The 25,326-nt window shown below is 43.1% G+C and overlaps 2 protein-coding genes across 11 annotated transcripts; both read left to right on the plus strand.

Annotated features, from left to right (window-relative positions):
• The first annotated feature begins 226 nt into the window (after positions 1–226).
• Positions 227–19,131, plus strand: LOC126572455 (monocarboxylate transporter 13). 8 transcript variants are annotated; one of them, XM_050231785.1, is made up of 11 exons: positions 227–445; positions 1,231–1,662; positions 14,237–14,361; positions 14,426–14,971; positions 15,062–15,483; positions 15,578–15,705; positions 16,518–16,749; positions 16,812–16,990; positions 17,072–17,294; positions 17,362–17,593; positions 17,660–19,131. In XM_050231785.1, exons 2-11 carry the CDS (start codon positions 1,552–1,554, stop codon positions 17,925–17,927), a joined length of 2,466 nt encoding a protein of 821 aa, XP_050087742.1. In that variant the 5' UTR covers positions 227–445; positions 1,231–1,551; the 3' UTR covers positions 17,928–19,131. The 8 variants fall into 8 exon arrangements, with proteins under 8 accessions (XP_050087742.1, XP_050087740.1, XP_050087745.1 ...); XM_050231783.1 differs by having other exon boundaries at positions 228–445; positions 15,578–15,783; XM_050231788.1 differs by lacking the exons at positions 227–445; positions 1,231–1,662 and adding exons at positions 5,610–5,692; positions 9,227–9,514 and having other exon boundaries at positions 15,578–15,783.
• Positions 19,132–19,267: 136 nt separating this feature from the next.
• Positions 19,268–24,727, plus strand: LOC126572456 (high affinity cationic amino acid transporter 1). 3 transcript variants are annotated; one of them, XM_050231792.1, is made up of 9 exons: positions 19,268–20,612; positions 21,179–21,350; positions 21,407–21,601; positions 21,679–21,905; positions 22,013–22,167; positions 22,231–22,622; positions 22,701–23,273; positions 23,334–23,501; positions 23,562–24,727. In XM_050231792.1, the coding sequence occupies exons 2-9, from the start codon at positions 21,197–21,199 to the stop codon at positions 23,732–23,734; spliced, it is 2,037 nt and encodes a 678-aa protein (XP_050087749.1). In that variant the 5' UTR covers positions 19,268–20,612; positions 21,179–21,196; the 3' UTR covers positions 23,735–24,727. The 3 variants fall into 3 exon arrangements, with proteins under 3 accessions (XP_050087749.1, XP_050087751.1, XP_050087750.1); XM_050231794.1 differs by having other exon boundaries at positions 22,234–22,622; XM_050231793.1 differs by lacking the exon at positions 19,268–20,612 and adding an exon at positions 20,963–21,116.
• Positions 24,728–25,326: the final 599 nt, after the last annotated feature.

Here is a 25,326-nt window from a genome sequence, read left to right on the forward strand (position 1 = left end):
CTAGCACGATACGGGCACGTTTGGCCAAAATGTCGCAACAGGCTCTAAACATTTGTTACGGTACTGTTGATAGTGTTGTCGTTTGCTCGAGTTTCTGTGGCCTTCTAATCCCTTTAATCGCTCCCAGCGTCGGTCTCAATAAAATTATTACCGCTGAATCGCTGTTCGGGGTTCGCTGTACGCACCGTGTGCCGTTTGATATCGGTATCAGTAGCTATCGAAACACGAGGTATCCGTGATGTAGTGAAAAAGTAAGAAAAATAATAACAAAAAAGAAACCGCCTGCACGTTGTCCAGGTGTTTCGCGCTGGCGGCTCGTAGGTTGATAATAGAGGGAGCAGATTGAAGTATAGTTAAATAATTAACCTGGTGCGATGTGCGTGGCTTTCTGAGGATAAAATTGAGTTCCAACGGTATCAGCAATCAGTTTCGGGCATTAGTTAAGGTAAGATTTCGTTCATGATCCGGTTTGGCATGACAAACTCGTTGCCCTCAAAACGGTGTTCCTTCACATGCGGTCCCTACGAAGAGCCTACGCTGTGCACCGGAACTGTAGCACAAGCGAGCTTGGCAGACCCTGGCCATAAAAAGAGGAACGCAATAATTGTTTGTCCAGTGATGAAGAATCGGTTCAGTTGTTTTTTTCGTGTCGGTAATGTACGTCTTCTGTTACAAAATCTAAAACTCCACATCAAACTCGACCATTTTTTCTACCACATTGTGCTGCATGTGTAACGGCTTCAAGTGTTATCTTTCGAGAAGAAAGAATAGATTCCAGAATCACTGCCAATCTATTTAATACGCCCTTCGCCGAACAGTTCGGTGAAGCGGAATCGATCTTTTTGACCACAATCGTTTATTGATTGCAGGGGCCAAACCGTGGGCTTCGTGTGCACCTGCTCCAGCTGAAAGGAAGCCTCACACTCTCTGTGCAAACATTGGTGGCGCATAATTTTCATCGGCGCATAATTCGTATCCCCATGTCCTGCCGAGGAGTGCGTTAAAGGTGTGTTTGTGCACGAACCTGTCAAACCCAAACCCCTCTGTATTGGTGCGCCTATTGCTGCCGATAGTGTGAAGGCTCCCCAGGATTGCATGCTTTCAAGACGGCGGCAGCCCTTTTTGCTCTTCTGCACTTACAGCTGTACTCCGGTGGTCGTTGGGTGGTCCGAATCAGGCGGACTGTGTAATAATGATTCGTTTCTTTGCGATTTCTTCCCTCACAAATAGGGGCCCTCACTTGCACAACTGTCGTGTAGCTTTAGGAAAAGTGTTTAACATTTAAGCAAATTGTGTTATAAAACATTCAGTGAATTGTTTTGAGTGAAATTTGCACGTTGTGCAACGCGAATGTGACCATTGCAATAGGCCATGTTTCCCTCCAAGCCTACTGCACAATAGTAGGAACAGCAGGCAGCATTACAGACATCTCCCTTGCTAACGAAGCACAACAAGGGAGGTGGACGCAAATCCTGTTCGCGCTGAAGTGGACGCCAGGCGCCAGGATCACGGCGAGAGGTCTATAGAGTTTGTGTACAAGGAACAAGGAAAATGGGTCAAGCTGCGAGCCAGGAGGATGCAGAACAGGACGGACAGCCAGCGGAAGCAGAGGACGACGACGACGGAGGAATCATCCCGATGCGCTCCGACCGCTTTCTCGTGGTAAGCGAACCGTATTCATTCATAAGTTGCGTTACGTCGTGAATGTGTTTCTTTTATTTTACTCCGTTCTATCGGCAACGCGTTTCCTCCTACCCCCTCCGCGTCTGGTGGTGGCTTCACCCACCAAATTGAACGACAAACACGTTGCGTTTTTTTTCGCGCCAATACGCTTCTACTATTGGTGCTTGCCCAACTCTAGTCTAGCTAGTGAACATGCAAAAAATCAGCAAAACAAATGCATACATTTCGTCCAATCTTATTCTTGAATCTAAAGCGAGACTGACCTATTCGATAATGTTTGCCCAATTTGTGACGGTAATAACGTTAATAAAAATAGAAAGAAACCATTCCGCTCACTCTTTTATGCGAAGCGCTCTGTGCAGCATATTAAACAGCAATGCGATGGCCGCTCGTCTAATCTGTTGGAATATTATTATTGTCACATGCTTGTTGCATGTCCGTGGCTTCGGGTTTCTTTCGCCCCAAACAAGGGCGACACGCGAGACGAGCACGCATGCAACAGGATATCAATCGTAGCATAAAATATGCGAATGAATGTCCCCAAAAATAAAACAGCATAATTAAAGGAAATAAGAATAGAACGAATTCCATTCCAAAATGATCATAAACGGAAGTCGTGATGTAGGGTGGTGATGATGATGATGATGATGATGATGATGATGATGATAGCGAACAATGACCAGTGGCCAAATGAGCGATATTGAGATCGTGATTGGCCGAATGGTGTACCTGTTTTGATTTTCTTCAATGCAATGGCGATTCAGTTCTTTAACCTACCTCGAACGATAATTGGCGCATTATCAGTGGCGTGGGTGCCACTAATCACCGCGATGGCTGCTACGTTACTTTATGAAAAAAAATCGCAGGCCAACCGGATCGATCGAAGAACTTTTAGCGGCAGCAGGCACGAAACTTGCCGATGGCTTCCCCCCTTCATTGGGTGGAAAACCCATTCACGTTGGCGATGTGACGATTTATGTTTGATTTTACCAATCGTCTCGAGAGAGGCGCGAATGCTGCATCATATTGAACGAAGTGGTTTTTAGCACCAGTTTTATATGTTCCGATATGAAACGTTCCCTGGATAAGACATTCTGTATGTTTGCCAAGGTTTTCCCACGACATGACATTAAAACATTCTCCAAACTGATGTTCAATCGCTAATGCATCGCGTCAAGCCTGGGATTGGTTATCAGCGTGACTGGTTAGTGACCGATCGAGCTATCGTGTCACCAAGGGATGTGAATGACCTGCCAACTAGCCAACATACACATATGGCAAGAAAGATAAAAATATGTAGCTATCGACAGCCAGCCTTTTGTTAAGTAGTGATTACCATCCCTCAATTAGATCTTGTTTTTTAAAAAAAAGCTCATTTGATACCGGTGCACCTGGCACACCGATAACATTGCAAACAATCTTAGTGATCTCGGGGTTTCAGGAAAAAATTCGGAAAGGTGAATAACGTTAGAATAGGCCATGATGCGCATGATTGTTGGCTGGGTGAAAACTGTGACTGAATTTTCTTGCGTAGCCCTGTAACAGGGCCGTTTAGTTAGGTTGTGAATACAAAATCTTTTGCTTGTCGCTGCCAAATAAACAGCAGATCATTGAATGACGTCGAATCTGTTACGCTCCGGATCCCATGCGCCCTAATGAGCTGACCAAATATTTTTTTTAAATCTCCAGCTCAAGTCAAAACGGTACACGTTTACTTCCATTTGGAACAAGCAAATCATCTTTATAGGAAGCATTCGCTGCTAAATGTCGACACTTTGCACCTCCTTGTCAGTGTCCGTACAGCATTGAACCTTGGCCAATTTCCGATCCAGCAAAGTGAAAATTCGGATTGAAATGATCGAAAGGAAGGTGATAAGTTATATATTTTTACACATGATTAGATGCTCGTTCGTCATTGAATGCAATGCGGGTATAGGCTAGATATCGTGTCCTCAAGGTATCCGCAAAGGTATGCAAAATCTTAGCACTTATCGAATTGTAAAGAACCATGTTTATCTTCTCAATTGATGCCCGAATGGCTTGATACGAGTGTTGCCTTAAAATCCGTCCATAACTTTGTTAGTGTTGGCATTTTAAATTGACTCAACGAGGGCTTGTTTAACACATACGTTTCACGCTTATGCACGCGTCATTGTAAGGTACTGTAAGCAGATAAGCTTGTCGCTTGTTGCGAATTCGATAGGGATGGAATTATAAAGTTTATGTTTACTTGACACATTAAAATACCAATGCCAGATGCCAACTCCACCGTACTAAAATCATACTCACAGTTGCATACCTGACATGGAACTGTGTTAAATGGTAGAATTATTTAGCTGCATCCATCACGACCATGGTGTTTCTTTATGCACTATAATAGGGTTTGGAATTGCACACAGCCTCAATAATCCTGCGGTCCAGTTCCTTTACTCCCTTGGAAACAGGAACTGCTGCTGTTGCTATTTGAATTTGGAAACAAATATTTCGATTAGCGATACGATTTCGCATACTCTCGTGGATTTAGCTTTGATTTTTGATCATCAAGCTGAGTTTGCGATCACGTAGCGTAGTCTTCTGGAGCGTAAAGCAGATCACTCGATGTTCTGATTGCCAGTTGCCATTGAGGTTGTGTAAATTGTCGATATATAGATCGAAATATGTTTATTTATATCATTAGCTTGCGATGACGATTTTTATCGTCAGGTGCTCTTACGTGGTGCTTTTCAAATGTGTTTAACATTGTTGGCAACGTGATGATATGTGATGGAGAGTGTGATCTACACGAACTCTGCCCTTACGAGTTATAAGCTGAGCAGTTGCAATCTTATATAAATTCATATTGGTTTGCATTCGATTGAACACGACTGAAGATTGCATGTATGCGATCTTGGAACGATTGAGGCTTGCAGAGTGAGCTTACAGTATTTGTAACAGTGACTTCATTTTAATGGTTTAAAATAGGGCCCTTATTTTCTAATCAGGCCTAAATACGATTGTATCATTCACCAATCATGCTTTATCATTCACCAATCATGTGCCATAGGCTTTTAGCTAAGCGAATGACACTGATGATTAACACTTACTAGCTATCATAAACTGGCTAAAAGCAGCCAACACTAGCTCTACCCCAGAGGAAGATGGTTCGTTGATCAGCGGTCTAATGTTGCTCTTCCAATCGAGTGACTCATCGCTCGCTAGGTTCAAATATTTAAAAATTTATTGTCTAGGACCACAAAGTGACTTCAGAAGATCAGTTCGGTATCATTTCAAATCTCTGCATGTGTATCTAAGAGACCGCTGAAAGGCGTTTGTGGCGGAGAATTCCGTGAGCATTTAATTGAATGTTGGTGCATCACAGCGGCATCGATGGCCGCGATGTTTTGCCGGTTGTCTAGTGTTTGCTTGTAGTTGTCAACAGTGCCAGCGCCGTGCCAGGGTCGCGGCCAGGCCTATTTGGTGTGCGTCGAGAGCAGAACATGTTGGCTTCGTTCGCACGAAGTAGAGAAGGTGTAGTTTCGAACCGTGAGGGTGGGTGGGTTTTTGTTATTTTTACTCAAACCACCATCTGGCTAGAGGAGAGAGAGCAACATGGTAAAACAAGGAGAGAGAGAGAAGGAAATGGACCACTACTGTAGCGCGTTGTTCTGAGTACCACCGACGACTACCAATGGCTGTGCGACGATGATGATGATGATGATGATGGTGATGATGACGGTTTCATTGCCAACCGCTTCACCCTTCTCCCACAACCCAAACACATATGTGCACTTACGGTCCGCTACAGCGAGTATCTCCGACACATACACTAACTCACACAACCGTACAACGAGTTACTACTTGTCTCCGTTCGATCATGTACGCACTGACGACCTACCGCGAAGCTCTGCTCCGCGAGTCCACGGAGGCAGTGAGTTTTCCGCGAAATCAGTTTTCCGTGCGCCGTTCGTGGTGATCGTCGTGCCTTAAGGAGTCCCTTCGGCTGCAACCGAGTTGTGCAGCAACGTGGGAGGTGCTACCGTTAGCCGGAGACAAGTCTCCGTTCCGCTCCTAGCAAGTGATTAGTGACCTTGTATAGGGGACAATTGCGAATATAAGACCGTTCTTGCAATTCCAACAGCTCCATCCACTGCCACATTGTGGGTGCGTTGCGCAGTTAGAATGCAGCGACAACATCGAATGTGGTTTAAGCTTATCGATCGATCCCGGGTGTGCGCGTACTGCATTCGTTATTGCCGTCGTCATCGTCAGCTTGAGGCTTTTGGTAGTGCACTACTAGACAGGAAGGGAGTCTTAATGTTTTAATCCGCTTGGTTAGCGAAGCACATTCCACCGAACACGATGCGTTGCATTGCATGTTATACGATGGTTCCCACCGTAATCCTCCGACAGTAACCCTCATCTTCGTCTCTTTGTTATGCTTCGTATTGGATAGGTTGACCACAAAGAAGGCTCTGCGTCCGAATAATACCGAATTTTCTGCGGATCACCGTACCCGGCGTGGTTTTCATTTTCAGATAGCATCTGTACTGCTATCATCACTTCACTGCTGCTTGCGAGATTCTTGGTTTTTCTGTAAAAGCGTGAATCACACGGTCGCACACACCACATATTCGCTCGTGCTCGCGGGTGTAATTGGTGGTTAGGGTCAGATGCGCGTATCATCAAAGAGAAAAGTGGATAAAAAAAGATTCTTTCTTGGTCGGGGAAACGTTGGCGCGGATTATCTTGCGCGAGTAATCGCGAGAGCAGTTCGTCCTGCTCTGGTGAGTCCCGTAGGACGGCGATCGAGTGGTAGAAGCGTTATAGAATGTGCTGGTATACGTAGAGATCGTTGGCGCATGCGAGATCATTAATATGATCGTGCTAGGATCTGAGCGACCGTCGCAGAGCGAGCTGAACCCCAGACACGCCGTTTCTTCAACTCATAACTTAATATCTTTGTTTCACAATGTCTGGCTGGCCCACAACTCCACGCGCAGCGTGCGATGGAGAGAGAGAGAGTACTGCTTTTTGTTCAAACGACGTGACACACTATCTGAGTACAAACAAACGGAATGGCTCGTGTGTTTCGAGCATCACGCGCTCTTGTGGGTTGCTCATCGCCAAGTAGACACGCATACATTCGGCGACGATCAGCTGTTCGATGCCAGCGTTTCTCTGTGGTATGCGCTCTCAACACAGTATAACGAAATCAAACCGCGGCCGCGTCACAACAGACATGTGTGGTGCGTGGGGTGGCCTAATTATTCGCTCCCTCGGCGACACACGCTGGTTGCCGCTAGCGAACCGCGCGTTATCGTTCGAAAATCATTTTGAAACTCACGCCAATGACAACGACGAAGACTATGGTGTATAACTCACATGTGTCGCGTCAATTGGTCCAATTGATTCCTTTGTTGCTGTTCGATTATGAAGCATTTGCTCCACATTTCTATCGTTTGATTCATTTGTTTCACTGACACCGTTCTTTCGGTGTTCCCGTTCAAAGGATAGGTGTTATCCCTTTCAGGTCAGCCAAGATGTTCTCCGATCGCATTTATTCTTTGTGCTTTGTTGTTCCGAAATGCACCGCGAAGAAAGGAGAACGCGAACCGGACAACGTACAACCCGTAGTGTGGTAACAATGGGCGGTTAGGCTTGTTTGTTTGGCTAACTGCACAGTGAGGCAAACCAGCACAGACGTTGCGACCAACAGTCCCATACCAACGGCACTGGGAAAAGCGTTAGGGGCGGTAACGGAAGGACGATTGTCTGGTTTACTTGGCGCTTCTCCCACGCTGGTCAAGATGGCGCGTAACTGGATTGATAAGTAGCCAACTCTCGGAGTCAAATTTCCATAAAAAACATGGAACACCTATTCCAACTACCAGATACAGACAAATCCCCATTGGAAATTGTAGTTGACCAAGTTTTGGTGTCGCTTATCTTGAAGCAGGAGCATGATAAGCAACATCACGCCGGGGAGTTCCCTTTTGCTGTGTCGGGGTGGTGTGTAACAATTAAGGTGCTGCGCTATTAATCGCTCACCAGACTGGTTGTGACAAACAATTGCGAGTGCACGTTTATGATTGGACGTTAGGTAATCGTCTCTCTGGTATAGGTAGGGCGTAGGACAATTTAACAGACTTACAGCGAAGATGCACATTCTGTGCTCGATGAAACAGAATTTATTTATCTGGCCACAGATATTCGTTGGCATGTGCGGCATAAGTGACCTTGGCCATAGGGCGCGATTCTTCAAGCCATCATCAGCTACTAAATCCCCTCTAGTTTACTATCGCAAGAAACTGCAGCATAACTATCGACGGTCGTTCCCAAGCGAAGGTTACCTGTAAACCGGTCTCCCTACCATGTCGTATGAGGGCTATTGAATATGCAGACTCGCATGGACGAAGGTTAAAAGCTGCAGCGCGACTGTATGAGTCTTAGCCCACTGTCGCGTGTCGTTGTGTGGTGTTGTGTCCTCCTTCGTGAATGGTGTTCGATTGGCGGTTTTCAACGAGCGATCGGCGATCGCGTGTGCCTCGGAATAGTAAACACATGCCTCCCAGCCAAGGTGTTTTCTGTAGTTTGTTGTAAAACGTGATCGTGAGCGGGTAAAATCAGGTGTAGCGTATTGACTCTTAATGTCCCGGAATTGCCATTGAAAAATCACCTGTGCCAAGTGCCAATCTCGTTTTCTATCAGCTCGCCTAACGTTCACTCGTACTTTGCTTCGCTACAACAACGCCTCAACACCGTGATAGCCTCACCTCAAGCAGTGATCATTCACAGGCAGACAGTTGAATGGGGTTGCTGCGGGTTACAGATGTTGCGATAGGGTAAGGCAAGTGCTCGGTTGATGTTGTTTACTACCTCTCTACGAGTGAAGATGATGCTACATTTGGTGCAGAGACCCACGACGAACGAAAGAGGCGTTTATCAGTCATAGTAACGTATGCTTAGGTTGCTGAATCGGTGGTAGCCGTCACCGTTGGGCGCGTGGTAGGCAGTGATAAGATATGGCTTATAATTATGTCATTAAAGCTTGAAAGTGGTAAGCCACGTTGCTACACGCCCTCGGTGGGCGATAATATACGGCGGTGATAGCGTGAATGAGAAAACCCTTCTTCACTCCTCGCTCAATGCGCGTTGGTGATGACCATGAAACATTGAACATTGAAAGAACTTATTTTTGGAATCCTATTTTGGAATCGATCAAAGGCAGATCTACGTTCGATGATCTTCATGCAATCGTATAAACTATGTGTACGCGTGATGGTTAGTGGCATGGTGAACGGGCCCTGTCCTGAAAACGCGTAATGCAAATATGTGGTTGGTTTGAGGGGCGCATCTTTTTTTCGACTTACACTTTTAAGGAAATCGACTTATCTGGTAGATTGGACGGCGAGTCCAAGGTAGTCAAGGTGCTAGTACCATTCCGCGTTCTGTGTCATGGTTAACTCTCGGCAGGACGGTCTGTAATGATTTCTTCGCTTCTGTCGTGCTTCCAGTGAGTTGTGATTTCCAAATACATGACTAATAAGTGTACAATGAACCTCAGTTAACCAACAGCAATCTGTGACGAAGGGTGTGCCCACTCGTGGCTGTTGTTCCCCAGTGAAATAGTGCGTGACAGCTTGTGCTTTACAGTGAATAACGAATCATAGGACGTTTCCGAATTCGGCGCATCCTGTGACAGTGAAAGCTACTGTCTTTCGTGAAAGTGCTCATCGGGGATTAAGATCCGTGTGTTCGAAAAGATAAGCTCGTTAGCGAGTCTTTAATTGGTCGCTACCATCCCTGATACCATTCTACAGCTGCCACCATGGCCAGTAAAAAAACTCGACGGGTATGTTATGTTTAATTTGTGTGTTTTCCATTTGTAAGTCATTCTAAAACCTCGAAATAATCTGAAGCTACATGGTAATAGTGTATTATAGTTAGTTATTCTCCACTCCACTTTTATACGATTGTCCACTTCAAATGAAGTGTTCTCCAAGGATTGCACTCCGTATCTCCTATTAAGCGGAGCTACTCAGGTTCAAATGGCTGATACCTTTCCCCTGGGCGGCACTCTAGTCTGGAGCGATGTCTGCTGCTGATGCATACCATCGGTGAAGTGGAAATCGAAAGGAAAGGAAACCTCTATAGTAAACGAAACTCGTACTAGCGTAATGCAACGTTGCTAACATTGACCTGGATTTGACGGGTTGCGTTGTTCACGGAACGTTGGCGGAAAGGCTACGTCGACGGCTGCAAACCATCATGCTACGGCATTCCGCGTTAGCCTTGACAAAGCCGTACCATGCAGAGCGTTTCGATTGTCAGTATCTGCTATGGCGTTGGAGTCTTACCGATGACTTCTCTTAACAGCTCCAGTTTTTTTTTCTTCTGGAAAGCAGCGTAGCTTCTTTTGGTAATTGTAATAATCAAATTTGGTTGTTCCATTCAGCACTTTCATTTTATTTGCATAAGATATTTCGAACATTAAGCTGGAATTGCTTTGGTAGACCGCCTACTGGTGCTGTCGGTGGTAAACGTAAAATCCAAATTGTTCAGAAATGCCGTCAACCAGGCGCGATAAGCCCTCTTCACATATGTTACTACGCAGCTCTAGCTGATGCTTCATATCAATAAAACACTTTCCACTTGAAACTTATCACTATTGCACACACAAGACTACGAGATAAACATACATCTTCATCAGCGTTTACACACTACTACAGCCTCGAAGGAATTGAAAAGTTGAGAAGAAATGAATAATTTGCTTTGGCATCACGGTCCGAAGGAGCCTTTGCCGATGGGTCATTGGCAACCGCGTGTCTTCTGCACACAAAGACGATGAATTGACTCCCCGGGTCGCTGATACCAGATGTCGGGTTAGAGTACCGGAATGTGCCCGATCTAGTCACTGTTCTGGTATGGTATATGTAGTGGTGCCCGTCTAACCCATCCTCAACTGTTGATATATCTGATCGAACAATGGACCCGGCCATCGGTAGCTCTACTGACGACATCGATGACGCCCGATTGGCTTGCAGCGTGAAGGGTCCTATCAGCTAACAGCTGGATTGGACTCTCACGCCAACATAACAGGCCAATCTTTACCAAGAGTGAGAGATAGAGAGCTCTTACACCAACACACCACTAGCACGCACTCGGACCGTTTAATTGGCTTTAAAATAATGTCCAGTATGAAAATTCCGCCATTCTGCAACAGACCGTCCTGAACGCATCGCCCGATGCCCGTCACATACGGTTTCCTTTGCACAAGTGTGAAGCTGTGCGGGTGGGTATTGAAGTGAAGTAGAGGCCTCAGTCCGGGGTGTCGAGTCCACCCTTACTGGACACATTAGTGGAGGCACATTGTTACGCTCGTTGGTGATTAAAGTGCATGACCGTCGGGCCGCTGCCGCAAGACGACAAACCAAAGCATCAGTCATACAGTGTTGGTCAGTGCCGAGTAGAAAGATTGGGCGTTTGCAAGTGATTTTTGCTGTGGTTCTTTACGAGTAACTGATTCGTAAGTCAATCATGGCAAGCAAAGCGGTCAACAAAACCACGGTGAGAACGATTTATATTTCATCACAATGATATTTCGTTAGGAGTTGCGGAAACAAAACTAGAAATTATGCGCGAAGCGACATCAGTCTTATCAGTGCTGTGTGTCGTGTTTGTTCCAGTTCTTTTAATTTCACACATGCAGCCAAACAATTCGTCATGTAGTCGGTGTGATTAAAGTGGATTGAATTAATTAATGTATGTTTGAAGCAACAATATTGGACACTATGGTACTTCACATAGGAAATTCCAACGGCTGCTGCGATACAGTTTCTTCCATGCGCTTTATATTTTTATCAAATCATCCTACCTACGGTGTTCTTGTAAAGTTGATTCATTTACTGGTATTTCATGTTAAATTTGCCTGTATGCATTTTACGGTGATGGTGTCGAATTCCCTCTATAAATCATAGTTCAAAGTGAACGGGCTACGACAGCATTAGCAGCATTGACTGCGGTGCTTGGACAATTGTGATAACGACGACTGTAGCCAATAATAAGACACATTAGCAAGTGAGCAATACCTTATGACAGGTTACAAAATGGATCGCACATTATGCCTTCCACCAATATCTTATCGGTATCGAGTGGCCACCGGGAGGAAAGGGAGGATTCGCGGAGCCCGCCAGATAATCTGTCCACGATGAATGGTTCCAAATGCCTTCTTCCACCAAGTAACCGGTTGTCAAGTGTGCAACCCTTCTATGAGTTACATGGAGTGGTTCGTGTGGTTGTTGTTCCCGTGCTGGCCTTTGGAAAAGGGCCGATAATTGCTCACACGTGATGGGCTGCTAGAAGCTGGCCCGCGGATGGTTATAGTCCATGTTGGAATGGCAATTTATTTTCTACCTTTTTTCCCGTTGCTTCTATTTATTCCATCATAGTGGTTTCTGATGACCAACGGTGCAGATGATATGATCTGACGTATGGGGGTTTTCGCTAGCTTCTGTTGATGTGGAGCTATGGTTTTCCGACTTGACTTGACTGGTAGATTGGTTGGAAAATTCATCTTGCAATTCCTCGGTTCGGTTCCTGTGAGCAGCGATACGAGCTAACGTTGATCGAATTGCCTTTACAGATTCAACATTGACCATACAATGTCGTCGTGTAGGCTAGGAATCGCAACATGACGTTGTTGTTAAAATGGCCCAGCATTCGTCTCGACAGCCAGGATACTTTCCAATCTGTTGCACATTCCTTTCGATAGCCATCAGCGGACGATTGGACATCATCGTTTCCTATGTACCATTTTGACATCAATAGTACAATGTGTTGTCTTGTGGATATGCTTCCATAAATTAAAGCATATCTTAAGGCAATCCTTTTGAACATTCATTGCTTTCTACTCTAACACCGTTTAACCATTTCTATCATAAGTCGTCTATCATGATTCATGCACTCATATATCTGCACTATTTGATACCATCATAAGAAACTGATCATATCATGGAAGAAAATGTTAAAATATTACGCGCAAACCAAATACCTAGCCCAGCATATGATATGATCTGACGGATATGAATCGGAGAAATTAGCTTTCGCATGTAATTGTTATTAGTGAAACTGCACTACATACCAACGGATCTTTCCTAGCATCGCCTGTTGATGATTCTTCACAATCACACAGTAGGGAGTGTGTCGTGTAATGTTTCGCATAGCAACATGAACTATGCTGGTGCTGCATGAGCGACAAAACGTCTGTTGCCCTTGGCGACTATTTACTTCTCGATGAAATGGAAACTGATATCAGAAACCATCACGTACACGAGCGCGCATTTGTAATTCTTGTTTGTGCATTATGTGTATAATCATGTGCATTTCATTTCAAGGGCCTTACACTTTACTGTTCATCAGAATCGTCATGTCATTATTAAAAAGATAGTGAATGTTACTAAAACAAAACAAAAATGCACTCATAGCAGCACCGGCAGCACCTATAACGACTCAATCGTTAACGCAAATCGTTCGGCTAGACCACCTGTTGCCGACGCTTCCCGTATAGAGTCCCTTACCAGCCGCGCTCTAGTCGTTCCGTGTCCTCTTCCATTCCTCGTTTCCTGTTCACTACACGTAGCACGATTTGGCATATATTTCGATGAGAGATTTGTTTGCCTAAAAATAAATGTCGCGACAATGGTGCTGAGTAAACATGCTTATCTGCTGTCACTACAATCGTACGAGTCGCGTGCCTTCACGAACCTCTCTATAAATGAAACCAATGAGCGCTAACGTCATCTTATTCATTAAGATCATCGCAACAACGTTGGTTCCTATTGCTCATTAGATTTTCCACGCCAGACATTGTGGCTTGCATTGCTTGTAATCGTTGAGCAGGGAGTGTAGAACCTGGAGCGCGAAACAATTGACATCTCTATCAATTATGACGATCAACATTCCCAAGACCGAAGCAAAGCTGACAACAAGTATGATGATCATGATGGAGAAGCATGGTTGCATAACGCTCCAGAATCGTTTAAGATTCGTGCTCCTACACTTATTCTAATCAAGCGACAATAAAGCCGGCAAACAGTGCGACAAACAACTTAAACAAATCAGTTACGTTCACGTTTGTTGACGCCTTTTGCTGAGACGATAAAGCGGTTGTTGCATGCGTTAAAGAGGGCCCCGATCATTTGCAACGTAAAGTGGTTCAACGGCTCAACGATTTGTGGGTCATTTATCGTTCAGCTCCTCACACAAATTTATTAAAGCTGATTGCATCAACCGCCACCATCGGGGCGGTGTTTGGTTAGAAGACTGCTAGAAGCGTTGTTTGCGTAGTTCATGACAAGTCCACCGGACGATTCGAATGATTGATAGTCTCGGTCTCCCACTTGTAACGTATCCTCTTCTTTGAGGTGATAAAACTCGGTGTTGTGTTTCACTGAAATATATTTGAAAGCCTTTCGTTGACTATGCTGGTGAAATATTACCCACTCCAGAGAGATGTTGTGAGAGTAACGGACGTTAATCGATTATCTAAAACATCTTTTTTTTTTCTTTTTCGCAGACTGATAGTGATATTGCTTGCGAGGAGGCAGCCCGTTTAACGGCTGAACAGCAGGAGGATCCGTCGCCTGAAGATGATGATGCAGCATGTGAATATCATGATATGCCCCCACCACCCGACGGCGGGTATGTTCTTATTCGAGTCGCGGACGACCAGAAGTTGTTTTTAACGCGTTTCTCTTTACTGCAGATATGGTTGGGTTATCGTGTTCGCTTCCTTCATGTGCAACATGATCGTCGACGGTATCGCGTACACGTTCGGTGTATTTCTGAACGAGTTCGTAGTGTATTTTGGCGAAGGGAAGGGCACAGTGGCATGGGTGGGTAGCTTACTGAGTGGTATGTACCTGAGCGCGGGTCCCGTTGTGTCTGCACTAGCGAACAAATTCGGTTGCCGGGCGGTGTGTATAGCTGGAAGTATCATATCGGCCTCTGCGTTTGCACTCAGTACGCTTAGTACCTCAGTAACGATGCTAATGCTCACGTACGGTGTGATGGGCGGCATTGGCTTTGGATTAATCTATCTGCCTGCGGTTGTTGCCGTCGGATACTACTTCGAAACTAAGCGCTCATTGGCCACCGGTATTGCAGTGTGCGGTTCCGGGTTTGGTACATTCGCCTTTGCACCCCTAGCAAACATGCTACTGGCAAACTTTGACTGGAAAAATTCGAACCTCATCTTGGCAGGGCTGATTCTGAATTGTGCGATCTTTGGCGCCATGATGCGCCCATTGACGTAAGTTGATCTGCAAGATGTGATCGAAACGAAGGAGGAATACAAATAGTTGATCAAACTCTCCCTTCTCCCTTTCCGCCTCTTGTATAGCTACCCGAAGGAGGACAAAGTAAAACCCTTGATGCAGCGCATGTACGAAGAGAAACGCCTTCAGATGGAGCGGGGATCGATAGGTGGATCCTACTTCATGGTACAGCTGCCCGATGGTACGATGGAGAAAAGACTGAAAGCCCCGCTAAACGCGGATCCGGGTGTACACTCGAGCCTGGCCCTGGATCAGCTCGCACAACAGGGTGGCATGCATCCCGTGGCCACGTTACCAACTATCTCGGAATTTAAAACACCCGAGCAGAACGGGAGTAGCGGCTCATCGTCAGAGTCGAGTCAGATAGAGATGAAGAAACCGTTGAACAAAAAACGTAACACCAACTCCGAATCGGATGCGACCGATTATGGGGCAGACAATATGCCACGCAATGCCTCGCAGCCTGCCTTTACTAGCCACCAATCAGGTAGATGTTGGGAGATGTTACACCTTAAAAACCGTATGATTCACTGTCTTGCAACCGTATTCTGATATTCGTGTGATGATTTTTCTTATTTAAGGTATCCCGAAGAATGGTTCCGTGCCCACGTTCGATCGCGTTCGGAAACACTCTACCGGCGAACGGTTCAAGCCATCGCTGGCGGCCATAAAAGCGAGCTCACGCGGTGATGTCGGTAGCAATGGTGATGTACGTAAATCTGCCACGCAGCTCAGAAACTCGCGAGGCTCTATGAATGGCAGCAAGAATAATAACGCTGAGGAATTTGTTAGTAGCCATTTTTCACTTTTCTTTTCATTTTTTTTATGTTATGGCCAGCGAGTGTTTTGATGGAAGGGTGTACTGCTTCAAACGGGAAGGTCTACGTGTTAAAAAACGGTCGAAAAAGGGATTGGATTCTAATGCTTTTGGTGTTGGTTGAATCTAATGCTGGCTGGAAACTAATACATATGATTTCGCAACTTATCTTCAATACTTCCACGTGCTGTTCCGCACGCTAATTGTTGAACATGATTAGATCCAATTTTTCAATTAATTAACACATATCTGGTAGCTGCCAAAGCATTTAGCATATCTTTAACAGTTTAACGATCGTCCGATCCGTTAGAGGGTGACCTCCTGCGTACAGTAAAACCAATATAAATTGCGTTGAAATTGAAACAATTAGAGTATTTTCCCCAATCGTAGCTTAGACTTGCTTAAAGATGGTTGGTACAGAATAGTAGCATATAAGCGCTATAAAAACTTATAAGACGTCGCACTCATATTACCTTTTGATTCACAATGTGTTCATGTACGAATTAGATCAATCAGTCATTACCAACATAGCCCATTAAAGTTCATTGGACTTTTGCAAACAGATGCTTTTTAAATTATGAATCAAATTTATAGTTCATCCGTCTTTCGCTCATTTTCCCGTCGCTTCGCAAGACATTTAGAATTATATTAAGCAGTGACGAGGAATCTAAACTTCCTTTAACGAGTATTTATATTTAATCCAGGATGATGCCAGCATGTTTACCTCGAAAGCTTCTCTGAAAGCAGACCGGCCAATGATGGTGCGTCCGCTTTCTCGTAAGGATATTTTCTATTCCGGGTCCGTCACCAATCTAAAAGAATACCAGAGTCAGAAATCTCTAACCAACTACCGCAACTCCGTTGTTTCGCTGACTAAATTCGAGAAGGAACATCGTAACGACGTGCGGGATGATGTAGAGAAGGGCCGAGAAGAGCGTAAGCGTTACAATTCAACGATATCCGGAATTTGGTTTTATCATACTTTGTTTTTTCAACAGAATATGATCTGTGTCCATGCCTGGCATTACCGGAATCGTTCAAGAACGCCATTGCTGCTATGATGGATGTCAGCCTGCTGCGGGATCCCGTCTTTATGATGATCGGTGTTTCGAACATATTCGGTATGGCTGGCCTATACGTCCCGTTCGTTTATCTAGTCGATGCTGCCGTCCTTGATGTGAGTTACACTTGCCGTTTCATCTTGGCGAGATAACATCCATTTCCTAGCTATATTGTGCTTCTCTGTTCGAAATTGCAGGGAATTGATCAAAGTTCTGCCTCGTTCCTTATCTCGATCATCGGTATCACGAATACTGTCGGAAGGATCGTGTGCGGTTACGTAGCCGATTTTCCCAAGGTGGACGCTCTCTTCCTCAACAACATCTGTCTCGTGATATCCACGATAGCCGTTGCGCTGACACCGTTCTGTAGTAGCTATGCCTCATACGTGGTGATGGCCATCGCGTTCGGCATTGCAATTGGTAAGTGGTGCAGCATAGTACGCCATTGCTCGGCAGGAGAATAAAAAAAATGTTTCTTTTCCTACAGCTGGCTACATCTCGCTGACGTCAATTATTCTCGTGGATCTGCTTGGTCTGGACAAACTGACGAATGCCTTTGGATTGTTGATTTTGTTCCGTGGTGCAGCTACGATCGTTGGCTCACCACTGGCCGGTGCCCTGTACGACGCAACTCAGTCGTATTCCATACCGTTCTTTGTCGCCGGAGGCCTTTTTGCATTGTCGGCAATTACCAGCTTCGCTGCTCCAGCTATGCAAAGGTAAGTCAGTTATACAAGCACAAAAAGATGAATGCATAAACGCTTTACACCTTTACCACCCTTCAGATTCCGAAAGCAAACACACGCTCCGGTACACGTGGAGGTGCTAACCCCTATTGACGAAGAACCCTCGGAGGATCTTGCCGATGATGATCAACCGATTACGATGGTACCAAAGATCATTCAAACTGCCCCGAGCCCGTCCACCGAGCAGCCCGTCACGTCCAACATTACATCCACCTCCACGATCAGTAACGATGACAGGAAGCACACCAACGGTAACAGTGCAAAGGATATGAATAAGGAAGTTAGCCAAATGGAGTCGGTGGTGTAACGATGCCACGAGACTAGTTTTGTGCACAGTTGTTAGTGATTGGCGAATGATGCAGCGATGTTTCCTGAGTCTACCAGAAAAGCATCTCCACGACGTCCATTAGTGGGGAAGCAGATGGTTATAGAACTACGATCGCCGCAGCCTCCCTTTTCTTCTTCTTCTTCTTCTTCTTCATAATGTTCTTTTGCTTAGTGTTGCCTATTGGGATGATGTGGTGGAGCTGTGTTCTAAATACGGAAGGGGCGTGAATACCGGGAACAAAGGAGCGAAAAAAGGATTCAGCTTCTCGTCTCGTTTCGAGCAGGGCGCATGGTGTAGATGAGATGTATCGCTCCAACAATTTTTCATTTTAAATCGATATAATTAGTTCTTAGATTAACAGCACCAATCATCTCGGAACGAGAAAGTTGTTTTGATTATGTTATTTTTAATTGAAACAATTTGGTTATCATGAACCGCCGGAGACGATACGAGCACGAACCAATTTGTCTAAGAATCGAAATTTGCGTTAAATGAAACAAAAACAGAATTACTTGAATAGCATAGCATGATCCATAGGCGATGGATAGAATGGTTACAATAACGAAATGTGTCATAGTAAGATATATGAAGGGGCATGGGGAGGGGCTTTAAAATTTTCCATCTGATGCTGCTGATGGATCCAAATATTCGGACATAATATTGATGGCCATGTTACTATTTTACTTTACAGCTCGTTTCTGTTAATTTAGTTTTAACCACGTTTTGCTCTATACCAGGGAGCTTTTTACCAAGATGTTTTCTTTACACCAGTGCACCTCCTTTCTCTAAGCATATGTGTAAAGCAGATAGGCTCTATTAATTCTTCTAAATCTGTTTGCTTTTTGCTAAAAATGTTGGTACTATAAACATCGGTCTAGCTTGTAAGAAAATTAGCCCTGGCCGAGATCGAAAAGAACTCCTCACTAGCTTATCTCTTCGAAGCAGTAGTTTTGTGGCAGAACTATACCAAACCAAGAAAGCTCAGTTTCACTAGCTATCCAATCATGTACACCAAAACTGGATTGTTGCAACCGATGAGGAGCTCAGGTCGAGGAACAACATAAAAGCGTAAGATCGATGAAGATCGAAGAAAAAGAATGGATGCAAAGCAAACAAAAGGACACACGAAACCTATAACTAGTGATGTTGTAAGCTGTGTAATAAAACGGAAAACAATTGAGTATTAACGTGTTATCAGTTGTAAATTGATGTGGAAACCATAGAAACGAAAAAGGCGGCGAGGCAGACAAACAGGTGAAACAGAACAAAAGGAGTTCGTTGTTAGGATTTTCAAATAAGACGCCGATATTGCATCCCTCGCTTGGAAAAGCTAATGTAAGTGCAGTGGTTGCCTTTTACTGCTTAGAATTGCGCCAACGATTGCCGCGTCCCATATGATAGCGCAGCAAGCCATGTTAGAAACGTGCCATTAGCATCGGAATGATGATGGGCGAAAGGTAGAAATAAAAATTAGAGAAAGATGAAAGGCTGTTGCTTCGTTACAAGAATCGGTACTCATATAGAGCTTTTGCTTTAATATGCAGAGTGATTAAGGAATACACGCACATGGCAGCCATTATCAAAGAATGGGGAAAGGCTGCTCTTCCTTAAACGAATCTACTTCAGAGCTCGTTTTGTAGCAGACGAAACATTTCGGGCATATAAAGAGGATGAGTGTGAGCGTTGATGACCGATATGAATCAGTGGGACAGGTTCTCAACGTTTATGTTGTTTGGTTTTTATGGAATTTCAGAACAAAACATTGTTTCCTACTGTTAATGAGTCGTAGAATCCCATCAGAAATCATTACACTGGATGTAACGTTTCATCATCAAAAAGGAAAGACTACCATTTGATAAATTTTCAATTGTAACATATCAAAATAATGACAGACACACTTTGGTGGAACTATGTTGTAAGAACAGGTTTCATTTATATCAGATTGCTTTCTTCTATTCGCAAAACGTATATTGCCCCGTTCTGTCGGAAAGCTATCTTCTAGTTCCACTCGATGTAATGAATTGGAATATTGTTTATACAATATCAAGTCTCGCACGTGCTCATCCTGGATACTCTCACTCATACCTCGTGAGTCGAACAAATTTACGACCAAACGGACAAAATGAATAAAAACATTGTTACAATATAGTTGAAGAACACTGCAAACAAAAAGCATACCAAGAAGAGGAGATACCAATGAATACTGTATCCCGTTTATTGCGCATGATGACATACAAGGTTTTATTATAGAATTTCAAAAGCTTTTCTTCAAAAAAGGGGAAAACCCACCATTCTCGGTGAGTTTGCGCTCAAACCTGGGTGGTGAGTTTGAGGGATAAGGCGACGAAAGGATCGTTCTATCTTTTTCAGACCCATGCGCCCACTTATTGCGAACATTTCCACAACAAACCTTCGGAAAACTTACTTTCCTTCTCAAAAAGGAATGTAGATAGCAAATAGCGGCAGGAAATGCTGATTCGATTTGCTATATTCAGGGACGTGATAGTAGAAATTTCCTGACGGCGACGGATCATTACACGTTGAATAGTTTCCTACAGAATTCATTGTCTCAAATATAAAACTAAACACATTGAAGAGTCGTGTGAATCGTCTTCAATTAATACTGATCGGAAGAAGGGATTTTAAAACAACTCCTAAACAGAGGTAAGTTATTCGGTGTATCACAAACATAAAAAACAGAAGTTGTGGGAAAATGGTCAAGCTCAAATCCTTATTGTACCATTGCAAATCATTAAATTAGTATTTTCAAAAAAAACATGCTCTATTGATTCTGTTCCACACTAACTGCATATGTTTTACCATGATATTATGTGCTCGGGTGCCTTAACTACATTCACACAGCACACACGATTGAATACAAAGCCCGAGTTCTTGCATTCCCAAGAATAGACAGAATGAAATATCGAAAGAAGGGAAACTGCTGTGTTTTAATCGCTATTGATTATTGTGAGGTAACCACTCGCTAGATTAGGCACCTTGTTGCTTTAGAAACAGTGCCCTTCAGGATTACAAACAAGAGTTACGGGTGGCCATTTACAGCCAACATTTGCATATAAAAAAGTGAACATTTACAGCTTGTAATAGCACAGAAACGTATAATACAAAGTGTATCTTTTGATCTACGTTGTAGAAAGATAAATTTTCTACGTATGTTTTATGTAAATATATCTGAAATTGTTTCTTTAAAGTGTATTTTGTACCTTTCGCAGAGTAACTTATAAGGAAATATGACAAATATTAGCGAATACGTCATCAATGGGACGGGCAGTCGTTGGACGGTAGGAACTATTATTTTAGTCCAATTAATAACATTCAATGAAACTGGAGGACCAGCTGCAATGATTGGTTTCGGATTGGCTGCTTTCTACGCAGTGCTTGCTAGTAAGTTTCCATTCTATAAAGAACAATGCGAAATTACTCATTACTCTTTATCACAGGTTTATGTAAATCGGGAACCAAAGCAGTGCAGATCTCTTACATCCGCACAACCCATCGCGTGGATTTTTTTTGTTTATTCCTTGCGAAATGGATGGACATATTGGCATTGTTTTCAGCTTGTGCCATTGTCGTGCGAACACTAAGCTCTTCCTTGGATGCTATGACTGGCGGCGTGGCACGGATGTACATATTAGGTGGGTTTAAAAGGGAACCAATATCTTGATCCTCAATGGTATTTCATATAATTTCATTTTATCACGCATCTCTGCAGGGCGCAACTCAGCTGCCAATGAACCATGGCCTGATGTGATTGGAGTAGTTGTTATCTTCATACTAACTGGAATGTTTATGCTTGGATTAGAAAACTCACGCATTTTTGCAGTTCTCATGACAACAGCAGTACTGTCCACAACTGTAGTTATCGTCATCGTTACGGGATTCAAGGGAGATTTTACTCAATTCAGTTCACAGCTTATATTGCCAAACGGACTTGTTGGGGTAAGATAAAAAGAAGTAATATGTACACGAATATGTGCATGCTCTTATTTGTTTAATTTTTATTTTTAATTTTAATTTTGGCTTACATATGTTAAATCTGTCCGCAGTTACTATCCGGATCTGCTATAGCTACGTTTTCGTTCTCAAACGATTCGTTAAATGGAAACTTTGTTCAACGTTCTTTCGGATTGGTAACCATAATATTAGTTCTACTATCAAGTGAACTTATTTGCGGATGTTTCACTACACTAACCAATTTTAGGTAAAGTATGCAATATGCAAAGGGAAAAGCATGCAATAAAGATTAAATTGAGTTTCTTTTTAGTAGTGTCAACCACGCATATGAAGCTGTGCCGCTGCTTTACATCTTAGAAGTGAAAGATTTCCACAAGCTCATTCCAGCTGTTGCCTGTCTGCTGGTGCTAATTTGTTCTAGTGCCCTTCTTGAACTGTTTCCAGAAATGTACACCCAAATTGCTCAATTGACAAAATCTGAGTGGCGAATTTTGGCAAAACAAATTGGTTATGAAAGCAGAGACAGTGGAAATCCTACGTTAACCATTTTTACAGGAGGAAGTTTATGTGCAATGCTGGCCTTCGCTTGTCCTTTGGAAAATCTTACTTACATATTAGCAGCTAGTCACATCTTTGCTACGTTGTTGCGATCGTTCCACTTTCTTTACCATCCACTTCGTCCTCATTACTTAGAGCAACAAAGTGAGTTAACTTTTCATCTTACTCTTATTATCACATTAATGTGTAAGAATAATTATACTTACGAATATCGCATTTTAGATGATTCTTCCAGTCTGGTTTATAGTCGCCTTAGCAACGGAACAAATTATAAATCCAGAAATTGCACTGGATCGCTAAGAAAACATATTTGGTGCCTTCGAAAATACACCAACGTCTGTTCTAGTTCCTCCAGTGCCGTGGCGCATCGCATATTTACTGCAAATCGTGAGCCGTCACCATCTCGACCTCTAAATAACGAGGAAAACGAACGCGAATGGTTACTGCTAGGGGAACCTTCGTCGCCAAAGGATCCTCATAGCAAAGCGCCGTGCATTGTCGAATCTTCCGTTTTGTCAGATCAAATCTCCGACATCGAATGCATCACTTTAGCGAAACCCGAGAACATGGATACCGAAGACAGCTCAACTGATATTGACGCTATCGTGGATGAATATAAACAAAAAGTTAAAATATCAACCGCTGGACCTTTAGATAGAAAATCAGCACGCGTTCCAACGGCCAACAGTTGGTATTTGGCAATAATTTTCATTGTCATGATTGTCCTGGGATGTGTAATAACAGCGGCAGGGCTTATGCTTTTGGAAAAAATAGTTATTATTGTTGGATTAAATGGTTGGTGTAATTTCGCTGGTATCGAAACGTAACCTTTTTATGTTAAACTATTTTTTGCAGTCTCTTTAATTTCAGGGATCGTTCTTTGGCTCTTTCCCAGATATAGTCAAGCTAATACAGCGCGACCAAGCTTGATCACCTGCATCGTAACATTACTCGCATCATGTATACTGTTCGCTTCTTCTGTAACATTATCGTGGCCCGCGTTGTTGCTTTGGTTTTTAGTGGGTAAGTAACAAAGCATTGGTTTGTGCTCCAAGTTTTTACTAACATTGTGGTTTGTTGCAGGATTTTTGTTATTCATTCGCTGTGATACATGGTGCTGTTTATGCTTGGAAACCCCAAACATAAGGCTTCATGGTGGGGTAGGTGGACTATCCGCGATGTCAACAACCACGATTCTTACATCTCGTCCATCACAAGGATCGTTCGGGCATTCGCAATTAGTTTGCCAAAGTTGACAATTAAATTCAACAGATAGTGAGCTTTTTGAAGACGAAGAAACGGTAGAAGATTTCACTGACTGAGTATCGCTAAATGCAATTGTTAAAGTATACTTAGTGACTACTAATCACACCGTTAGGCACTAGTGCTTGTGTGAGAGCGTCAATATAACAGTTTCCATCCATTTAGGCTGTAAAATCAATTATTTATTATCGTAGCAAAAGCAATTAACCCATTAAAGTTTAATTCATGCAGAGAATGCCGCGATATAATACAGAGCAGTCCTTTGCAGCATAACTAACATACAAATTGAAATTACGATAATTAGAATTAATATTTTTTTTTTATTCATGGATTGGCTTTTGAAGATCCGGGATAGGAATCAGTAGACTGATCGATCTCTACGATTAGTTTCAATACATAAAGTTATTCAAAATGCGATGAAAATGTAATGAAAGTTTCTTAAAAAGAAACATTGAGTACATTTTAAGCCTTAAATATGCGGCCTTGGATGTATGTAAATCAATTACACAGAACATTGTTTTGGTTAATTGATTCCTATTGTTAAAAACATGCTATTTATTGAAGCAAAGATTCTGCACTCAACTTAATGTTGTTTATTATCTCTAAGTGCTAAAAATATATTTCTTTCTTAATAGAACCCGAAAACATTGTCTGATTTAGCGAAAACATTCAAACTGTACAAACCACGGTCCGGGTCTGCATTCTATCACATTCACATGGAATGTCTAAAATATTGCCGAAATTCATATTTTTAATTTTTTGTGTGACATATATTTTAGTGACGTACTCAAAATACTAACAGATATACTTTAAAAGCTGCTGTTTATTATGGCATTTGCAAAAACAGGTATAGGTAGATATTTTTTTACAAACAAATCGTCAAACCGATTTTGGTTCGATTCAAAAGACTTGCCCGTTTAAGCGACGAACCCGGTCGATCACACTATGATCAATTTTTTAACTTCAAAAATCTGCTAAAAATCAAAATATTAAGGTAGGAATACACGAAGCGTAAACTCTCGTATAAACTTAGAGTGTAATGCCAAAAAGATTATTCTTATGTCAAAAAGATTATAGGCCCGCGGAGCGTAAATCCGAGCGTAAAAGCAAGCGTAAACACAGCACCAACATGAAGCGTAGCGTTATAAAGAATTGAATGTTCTACAATCGCTAATATACAGTAAAAACATCTTAAAATATTAAAGAAGATGTTCAGAAATCAACTTATCTCGTCGATTCATATTTTTTGTGGCCAAAAACACATGTAATTGATGTAATAGCATAGTGTAATTGCAGGTGCACGAATGTAATTGCAGTTGACGTTTTGGTATAAACTTTTATGCGATTATGCCTGCCACACGAAGCGTAAACTTTTTGGCATTACATTCTGAGTTTATACGAGAGTTTACGCTTCATGTATCGCCGGCTTTAGAAATTCATCAAAAACTCGATGAGGCTGCCTGGATAAACTTATAATCTATCAAATGAATATCAATGTGTATTTTTCTGATGACCCATTATGCAGCTACGATGGGTACCGCAAAAAGCACCTTTTCGAAGATGCACCTTCCTAAATTTGATGCCA

The sequence above is a fragment of the Anopheles aquasalis genome, chromosome 2 (genome assembly GCF_943734665.1).
Source record: "Anopheles aquasalis chromosome 2, idAnoAquaMG_Q_19, whole genome shotgun sequence".
Classification (NCBI taxonomy): Eukaryota; Metazoa; Arthropoda; class Insecta; order Diptera; family Culicidae; genus Anopheles; species Anopheles aquasalis.

Bases quoted from the DNA above. Each gene is read 5' to 3' on its own strand.
- LOC126572455 (XM_050231783.1), top strand. From the start codon at position 1,552: ATGGGTCAAGCTGCGAGCCAGGAGGATGCAGAACAGGACGGACAGCCA. The intron at 16,750-16,811 runs GTAAGCGTTACA...TTTTTTCAACAG, and splicing joins AGAGAAGGGCCGAGAAGAGC to AATATGATCTGTGTCCATGC. The intron at 17,594-17,659 runs GTAAGTCAGTTA...ACCACCCTTCAG, and splicing joins GCTGCTCCAGCTATGCAAAG to ATTCCGAAAGCAAACACACG.
- LOC126572456 (XM_050231792.1), top strand. From the start codon at position 21,197: ATGACAAATATTAGCGAATACGTCATCAATGGGACGGGCAGTCGTTGG. The intron at 22,168-22,230 runs GTAAAGTATGCA...GTTTCTTTTTAG, and splicing joins ACTACACTAACCAATTTTAG to TAGTGTCAACCACGCATATG. The intron at 23,274-23,333 runs GTTGGTGTAATT...TATTTTTTGCAG, and splicing joins TATTATTGTTGGATTAAATG to TCTCTTTAATTTCAGGGATC.